General features: G+C 37.4%; 1 protein-coding gene and 1 long non-coding RNA gene across 5 annotated transcripts in view; one reads left to right on the top strand and one right to left on the bottom strand.

Annotated features, from left to right (window-relative positions):
* The window catches only part of LOC107549877 (cyclin-dependent kinase 12-like), a 38,927-nt gene extending 30,397 nt beyond the window's left edge, over nucleotides 1–8,530 (top strand). For all 4 annotated transcript variants that reach the window (XM_016231056.1, XM_016231058.1, XM_016231055.1 and 1 more), the window contains 2 exons: nucleotides 3,822–4,244; nucleotides 8,185–8,530. In XM_016231056.1, coding sequence (XP_016086542.1) covers nucleotides 3,822–4,244; nucleotides 8,185–8,477 — 716 coding nt within the window. In that variant the 3' untranslated portion in view covers nucleotides 8,478–8,530. The remainder of the gene's footprint in view (nucleotides 1–3,821; nucleotides 4,245–8,184) is intronic.
* LOC107549882 (uncharacterized) lies at nucleotides 29–523 on the bottom strand. Its single transcript, XR_001604610.1, has 2 exons — nucleotides 467–523; nucleotides 29–114 (listed from the first exon to the last, which is right to left on the bottom strand). It is a non-coding gene; the product is annotated as an uncharacterized lncRNA (long non-coding RNA).
* Nucleotides 8,531–8,612: the final 82 nt, after the last annotated feature.

Genomic DNA, 8,612 nt, shown 5'->3' with positions numbered 1-8,612 from the left:
CCAAAAATTTATATCACGGTATTTTTCAAAATTATACCGGTTTCACGGTACATGACGGTATTTTTTTTTTCATGCATATACCGGGTGTTACCCATATTTTCTACTGAGGAAATACTGAAATACTGAAGTATATTGACTTAGAATGCCCTGTTTTACTGTCATGATGAGTGAATATTGTCAAAAATAAATAGTGACTAGCGTCTTCACAACATGGCGGCGGTGGTGGCAGCAACAATAAAGTTACGCCTTCTTTCTTTGCGTGAACATTTGGACGGCGATATGCAAATCTTCCCACATCATGACGTAGACATGTGGGGACATCATTTTGTGTTTAAACAAAGCATTTTAGGAGGGTGTGAACTAGTGCTGGGCGGTATGACCAAAAATATCACGGTATTTTCCTAAATTATACCGGTTCCACGGTACATGACGGTATTTTTTTTTTTTAACCATATTTTCTACTGACAGAGAGGAAATACTGCAGTATATTGACTTAGAATGCCCTATTTTACTGTCATGATGAGTGAATATTGTCAAAAAATACCACACTTACCTCGTGTTCGCGGGACAGCACTGGCGAAATCTTCCAACTGAACCATAGTTAAGGTTTATCCAAAAAAAAGTCGCTAGGTTTGTCAGTATGAATATTCTATGGGAAAAAGTGAAAAAGCGTTCTGTTAGTTCTACAGCTTCAGTTTCGGAACTTTCACGCTTAATAACACATGCAGCATATGCTTAGTTCCCTCACCACAGTGCAACCGTGAAAAGCCTTTCAAAAGAGAAACCCCTTTCAAACAGTGTCGCATTCCGAACGTTGTTTAAGTGACATACACCCAGCACTAGCGTGAACCAGTCTTAACTTTGATAAAGAATATCTCTTTGGGTTTGAGATTAGTCTTTGCAACTTCAGGGATCTTATCTATTCACGAACAGCTTGTAAAACTCCAAAGAGAAAGGAAAACTTGAAATCGCATCATATGACCCCTTTAAGACTGGTTTTGTGCTCCAGGGTCACAAATGGATTGGATCTTTAGACCTAATAGAGGTGCTCGCCCTTATCTGTGCTTTTTAAACTGGCTGGATGTAAAATGAAATGCTGATGAATGTAACTTTTCTGCTTACGGAGTTAGAAATCCTTCTTTTAGCAATGCTGCATAAGTTTAAGTCCTGCCACGTTATCCCTATAAAAGTAAGTCTAGCATCAGCATTTATCATTTAAATTATTTAAATGCAAGGCTGTACTTTTTACATCGTATTTATTTGAATTCGATATTTTATACTTTTCATTAATTTTTTTACATATTTTTATTTAATTTTTTTACATTTACATAATGTTCACTTACAGTGCAGGAAAACTTGAAATCGCATCATATGACCCCTTTAAGACTGGTTTTGTGCTCCAGGGTCACAAATGGATTGGATCTTTAGACCTAATAGAGGTGCTCGCCCTTATCTGTGCTTTTTAAACTGGCTGGATGTAAAATGAAATGCTGATGAATGTAACTTTTCTGCTTACGGAGTTAGAAATCCTTCTTTTAGCAATGCTGCATAAGTTTAAGTCCTGCCACGTTATCCCTATAAAAGTAAGTCTAGCATCAGCATTTATCATTTAATTTAAATTTAAATTATTTAAATGCAAGGCTGTACTTTTTACATCGTATTTATTTGAATTCGATATTTTATACTTTTCATTAATTTTTTTACATCTTTTTATTTAATTTTTTTACATTTACATAATGTTCACTTACAGTGCACAGCATAAATGAGTACACCCTCTCTGAATAAATATAAAATATGTATGTATTTTCTTAATGATCACTAATATAATTCATGGAAAGATGGCAAAATTGAAACACATTAAACATATACTGTATAAAAACAACAAAATATATGCCAGTATTTTCTGTAAGATAAGTAAATTAGCAGATTTTCTTTAAATGAAGGATTGCAGAAATGAGTAAACCCTAGATTTGATTCAGAAAATGTATAATATTCTAGTACTTAGTATGTCCTCCAGAACTTAAAGTATACTGCTCTGACCCTTCTTGGCACTGGGTGTACAGGTTCATGACAAATTTTCACATCTGTGCTGTTTAACTCCTGGAGGACCTCCTTAAATGCTCTGATCTTTAATGGGGAGTGTTGCTCAGCTCGTCTCTACAGAATCTCTCACAGCAGCTCAAGAGTGTAATTTTCTTATGAGTGAAATACATGTCCACTGAAGGATTTTCACCTTGGGAGAATGAATATATTTATTGTCATGCTGAAAAAATGCCCAATAATGCAGGGAATGAGAAGAGGGTAGCATCTTCTATTTCAGGTTTTTGTATTACATCACACAGTGGTGTGTGAATTCATGTCAGCATTGATAAAGCACAGCTCCCTCACACCTTCAGCACACATTCATCCCTATATAAAAGCTTTACTACCACTGAACGTCACTGTGGGTACCAAGCACTTCTCTCTGTACTCCTCCTCTAGCAACACCAGAACATGTTGGATGCTGTTAGATCTGAAATGATTGACTTGGTCTCTTGAGACCAGAGTATGGATTCCCAGAAGTCTCTGTTTTGTAAATATGGGCTCTGGAAAAAGCTAAATGAGTGTATTTTGCTTTGGCTACAGTAGGTCATTCTAGTGGTGACAACAACCATGCATGTCACTTCTGCATGCTGCATCATACTCTGTGAGATAAAGTGTCACTCTTTTCACAGCTTTTGCCGGCTGTGAGACACTTGCATGTTATTTCTCTAGCAAAAATTCACTCATCACTAAATGAAAGCTTAAAGTGAAGACCTGAGTATTTCAGGAGCCTCATCACAAGTCCATTGTTTTTGAATGTAGGTGCTACTTCTGCTATATTTTCACACTTAAAACAATAATTTGGTATTCCTCTTGTACCATTGTTCTCTTTTATGCTAAGAAATGTCACCTGGCAGTTCTCTCCCAAGTGGTTCCACTACTGCCAGCATTAAGTCTGAGTATGAGTATTTAATTGTCAGGAAATTACTTGTCTTTAAAAGTTTTGGTTCAATAAATTTACCTGTTAATCAAAAATAGCCTTGGGGGGGGGGGGGGGGGGGTGTACTCATTTATGTTGTGCACTGCATGTCGATCAATATTTCTTGAACCAGAATAGTCAATAGATTTTACATGATCAATTTCCACCCTATTTGTTACTTTACCATTGAGTTTATGCAGATGACCTCTGTTATGATTGGCTAAATCATTGCTTATGGGTTGCATTTTTACTGTAGTGGTCAATATTGTTGCTGCTTTCCCATTTACAAAAAAAAAAAAAAAAGCTTTAAGTGCATGAATCCTTTTTCAAAACTGTGATTACACATTTCCGGAGTTAATAGCATGGTAAATCTCATGGTAAGTTTTTGTTAGAATTTTCTTTTTTAAATGTACCTGTATTTATAACACTATACTTTGTGTTTAACTACCTTGCCATTCAATTACAGAAAACTGTTCACTAGCGATCTCTCTTTAACTCTTTTGAAAGCCCCTGTCGTGAATTTTTTTTTCTTTTACTACTTGGGCAAATGGAAACCAAAAGTATATTTGTTGTAGTTTCAATCAACACTATAGAAGTTTACCCAACTGTGACGACTTCCGCTTCTGAAAAGCCTGTACATGTGAAAAGGGTTCAGTATCCTGTTGTAGTGTTTTGGAATGATGATGATATCCCTCCAGCTTCCTCACTGTTTTAAAACTGTGCAGGCCAAGTGTTTGAATACTGCAGTATGTAACTGGAAAGGTGAGAAACATCCTGTTTTCCATAAATGGCAATCAAATGTAACCGTTTCTATGCACAGGTTTGGGAGCCGCAGCGGAGCAGTTGAACCAGACCGAGCTGGCAGTGCTGCTGAACCTGCTGCAGGGCCAAACAGACAATCTAAGCATCCCACAGATGGCGGAGTATCTCCGCAGCTCGTCCTCTGAAGCCTCCACGTCAGTGCTCTCCAGAACGCCCGCCGCCCCCTCCACCCCTGAACCGGATGCCGCGCAGCAGCTCGAACTGCTTAGTCAGCTCTCCACCTTAATCCAGTCCTCTAATGTCCCGCAGCCGGCAGAGATCCCGCAGGAAGACCAGGCCGGTCTGCTCACGCTCCTGTTGGAGCAGCTGATAAAGGGCCCGGCGCCGGGGGCGGAGCGGGCAGATGAGAGCAACGGAGTCCGGCCGGATGAGGGCGCTGCGCGAGGCGGCTCCGCTTCCGTCATGGGCGGCGATCGCGAGGGCAAGTGTTAGTTAAGTCTATGGGGGGTGTGGGGCCTGAGTTGTCGAATGCTGTGATTGGCCACAGCTAAACAGGTTACACTGCAGGCTCGAAATGTGAGACCCACCCACTTTTCTTGCAGAGATGTCACACTTTTTTTGTTGTTGTTGTTTTCTTCCTAAAATCTTACAGAGGGGGGGAAAGTTTAATTGGTTGAAAGACTGCAGGCTAACAAATAGAGAAATAAATTGTCATGTTCATTTGAAAATGCAGATGTTTATTTTCTGCTTTTCGTGAACTTCCATTGAGTTTTACAGTCTTGCAGTATTTAGTTTTTATTTTCATAGGAACAAAATCCACAGAGCCCCGTCTGCTTGCGCACTGCGTCGGTGCCCAGCGGACTTTTGTGTGCAGAAATCTGCTCAGACAGGACGTGGGAGCTCTTCATCTATTGGCACACACTGCAAGTCCTTGAGAGATGGTTACAGTGTTTGCGTTAAATTGTCACTCTTTTAAATCCAGATTAAACAGTCCTAATAAAGAGCCATTTTGGACACATCTTTATTTGTGTCTCTCTTCTAGTACACTCAGAAAACAACACTTGACTGGAGTACGCTAGATAACGTTTCCAACCGCTGTCTTGCTCGCATAGAGTTCTTACTGAATTGGTTTGGCATAGTTGGGTGAATCTTAAAATCCTGTCAAGAATATCCTGTCAAGATCATAATTGACAATGAACATTTTTATTTTGCTTTTATAGTAGTACCATGATTTTTTATTTTTTTTTGGTGATCTTATTTTTATGAAAATGAAGGACATTTCACTTCATTTTCATTATTGTAATGAGAACATTAATCCTTATTACTGAAATGCTATATATATATATATGTATGTGAAATGCTATATATGTGTATATTTTGCATTAGTCGTAAGAATAAAAAATATATATATAGTATTTGTTATACATTTTATTATTGTATTGCACAATATATATTTTATATCTGCATTAAAGTAATAAGAATTAATATAATTTATATATACAATTCATTACTGTAATGTAAAATATATTGCATTACAGTAATTAATTTATAAAAAAAATGTAATTAATAAAATTATAATGCATTTTATACAGCATGGTAGCCTACAATTTGTTTATTTAAAAAAATACAGAATAATTGAATACCGAATGTGTATCATTGGGAAAAATCTAAGGAAATTCAAAAAAATGAAATTAAATCATCTACACTCTTTATGGTTATGAGAGGTGGAAATGTGCTCAATTTAATTCATGTAGATTTAAATTCAATTTATTTGAATTTATTATGCGGATGTCAAATACAATAAATCAAAAAAAAATAGTCCATGCAAATTAATACATTTCTTCCTGTTGATTGTTGGGGTGAAATATGACGCAAGCATTTTCTTGACATTTTATAAGATGCATCCATTTATTTGTAAGTGATACTGGTTCTCATCCAAGAGATGCTCTATACCAGGGGTGGCCAAACTCGGTCCTGGAGGGCTGGTCCTGCAGAGTTTAGCTCCAACTCTAATCAAACACACCTGAACCAGCTAATCATGCTCTTACTAGGCCAGGGGTAAGCAAGTTTGGTCCTAGAGAGCCGTAGTCCTGCAGAGTTCAGCTCCAACCCTGAAAAAAAACTCACCTGCCTATAGCCTTAGTAATCCTGAAGACATTGATTAGCTTGTTCAGGTGTGTTTGATCAGGGTTGGAGCTGAACTCTGCAGGACTGCGGCTCTCTAGGACCGAACTTGCCTACCCCTGTACTAGGCATACTAGAAACTTCTAGGCAGATGTGTTGAGGCAAGCTGGAGCTAAACTCTGCAGGACACCGGCCCTCCAGGACCGAGTTTGGGCAGCCCTGCTCTATAGCTTTTGCTGCTGTAATCCAGCTTAATGAAGTCTAATTAAGATCGGCTGACCTTGTCCTGCCGCCTGACACCCTCCAGCTCTTTTTTGTTCCAGCTGACATGCTTTTGTTTTCACTCGCAGTTCCTCAGTGGTCGATTTAATTTCTCTCTCTGCCCTCTTTTCACATGGTCTTTGGGGTTTAATCTGTGAATACAGGAATACACACTGTAATAAAGCCTTATTGTGAGACGAGTGTCAAATAAATGATAGCTATACTGCATATTTTGTCCTCACACTTATCAATATTTGCCTTGATGTAGAAGGGCTATTGTTTGTTTTTGACTTTATTTTTGTGTTAGATCCCACCATCAATTTGTTGCACTGATGAAAGTCTCCAAACTCTAGTAGATATTTTCTGTGAATGTGATGTTTACTAGTGCAAAAGGAACGCATTTGGTATAGTTTATTGTACAGTGAGACTGATATTTAGACAAACTACTGCTGCAACGTCAAATGCACTAACAAGCTTAAATCAATTTAAATAAAATACATTTCAGTAGTTCCTGTAAAAAACAATTTTGCATGAGCTAATTCACTCCCACAAACCTTTTTTTTTTTTTTTTTAACATGCATCCAGAGAATCTAATGTAATGCATCTGTAGTTTTAACCTCTCCCTTTAAACTTTAAGTCAATGTGGTATTGGAGCACAGAGGTCCAAAGTCTAGAGTAAACAGCTGCCTTTTTAGCTTATGAAGGAGTTTGCTGAGAATAGCTTACACAGATAGATTTAAAGTGAGCTATAATTTAATTCTGTGTTTTTTTCCAGTCTTTAAATATGGATGTGCCACAGCAATTGCTCGACAAATATATGTACTTTTTTTTTTACCCATTGAATAGCCTTAAAATCATAAATGTATTTAAGATTAATAACTTGGATGTTTAAAACAAAAGCTTCACCTCCAGCTTAGTAAGCATTGTGGAGGCGTTTTAGCCCACACCTGCAGAACTGCCTAAATGATGAATAATTGGTCGAGTGTCGAGCATGGATTCATTTCAGGTCGACTTCTCTATTAGCTTAAGGACAGTCCAACAGGGTGTTTTTAAAGCATTTTAGCCATGCAGACGTGGGCGCTTGCTTTTGGCGCGTCATGTATTAACCATGAATCTTAACTGTAATTCAGCTAGAGGTCACTGAAAGATGACTATTTTCTGATCCAGATCAGAACTTGATTTTACTCCAGGAATAAATCATGAAAGTCTTACTAATAGAGAAAATTACTTATTTATAAACACATTTTAGTCATCATCTCCCTGTTTACATGTATTAGGCTTGGCTTTGCAATTAATAAAACAGTCATGTTCCATAAATCTAGCAAGTTATATAAATCTAGACTCTGCCAGTGGCTGCATTAGCAAAACCCAAACTATTTGAGTGTCATTTGAACACTCTTAACAAATTACTGCTGTTTTTAATACTATTTAACAGTCATATTACTCTTACTAATTATATACCTTTTAAAATAATTAAAATGATCATTTTATGAAAAGAGTCGGGTTTATACTCTATAAATTATACCATAAATATTTCAAATGTTCATGTTATACATTTAACAGAATTATATCAAATGTGAGAATGAGAAAATAAAGCTGATATTTGCTTGTAAGTGAAGAATAATCACTTAAAAGCAGATTCATATTTTCATATGTGCATTATTTTATTTAGATTTAATTCAAATTTTTTATTCTAGTTACGTCAAAGTCATTATTTGTTCATCATTCAAATTTGCAGTAATAAGCTTTAGTTATTTATTGCTGCTTAATCAATTTGTGTGACTTGGCTTATCCAATATTTCAAGTTAAATGCAATGAACATGTTTTTGTAGTACGAAACCCAAATCTGAAGTTTTACCTACTTATTCTTGGTTTATGAAAAATGAATATAAATGTGAGTTTTCATGACTTATTAGGGTTTACAGTAGCAATGTTATGTATAATTTATGTAATATTTATTGCTGTAGCTCATGTAAGAAAGTCATTGATTATAATAATATTTGGTGTCTAAAGTTTTTGTCTTTTTTTCCTGGCAGATTCTGCATTAGTAAATCCAGAGGCAACAGGGTCAAAGTCTGCAAAACACGCTCGAGACATTACAGCAGATGTAGCGACAACCCTACTCCAGCTCATCTCCCAGCAAGCCTCCGAGAGCAGACGTCCCGCTGCAGACCTGTGCCCCGGCCGGGGACCCTCCTCTCCCCCGAGCGCCACCCCACCGCCAGCTTCCTCTTACACCCCCTCGCCCGCAAGCGCTGCTCCGGAAACTCCGTTCACCCAGGACCAAGACCTGAGGTACACCCTGGGAGGAGCCGCCGGCCCTTCCTGAACCGTTCTCTGAACTTGATCTTTTTGTTCGTTGTCATTTTTTTACTTAATGTGCTTTAGCCGCTAAACTTAGGTTTACTACATATTAATATATTTCTTTCTTCCGTTAACGGAAAAAGTGAATGTTGAAGGAACT

Source organism: Sinocyclocheilus grahami, unplaced genomic scaffold (genome assembly GCF_001515645.1).
Source record: "Sinocyclocheilus grahami isolate Dianchi unplaced genomic scaffold, SAMN03320097.WGS_v1.1 scaffold382.1, whole genome shotgun sequence".
Taxonomy (NCBI): Eukaryota; Metazoa; Chordata; class Actinopteri; order Cypriniformes; family Cyprinidae; genus Sinocyclocheilus; species Sinocyclocheilus grahami.
The sequence above is the reverse complement of the archived record's forward strand: the minus strand, read 5'-3'. Positions and strand labels throughout refer to the sequence as shown.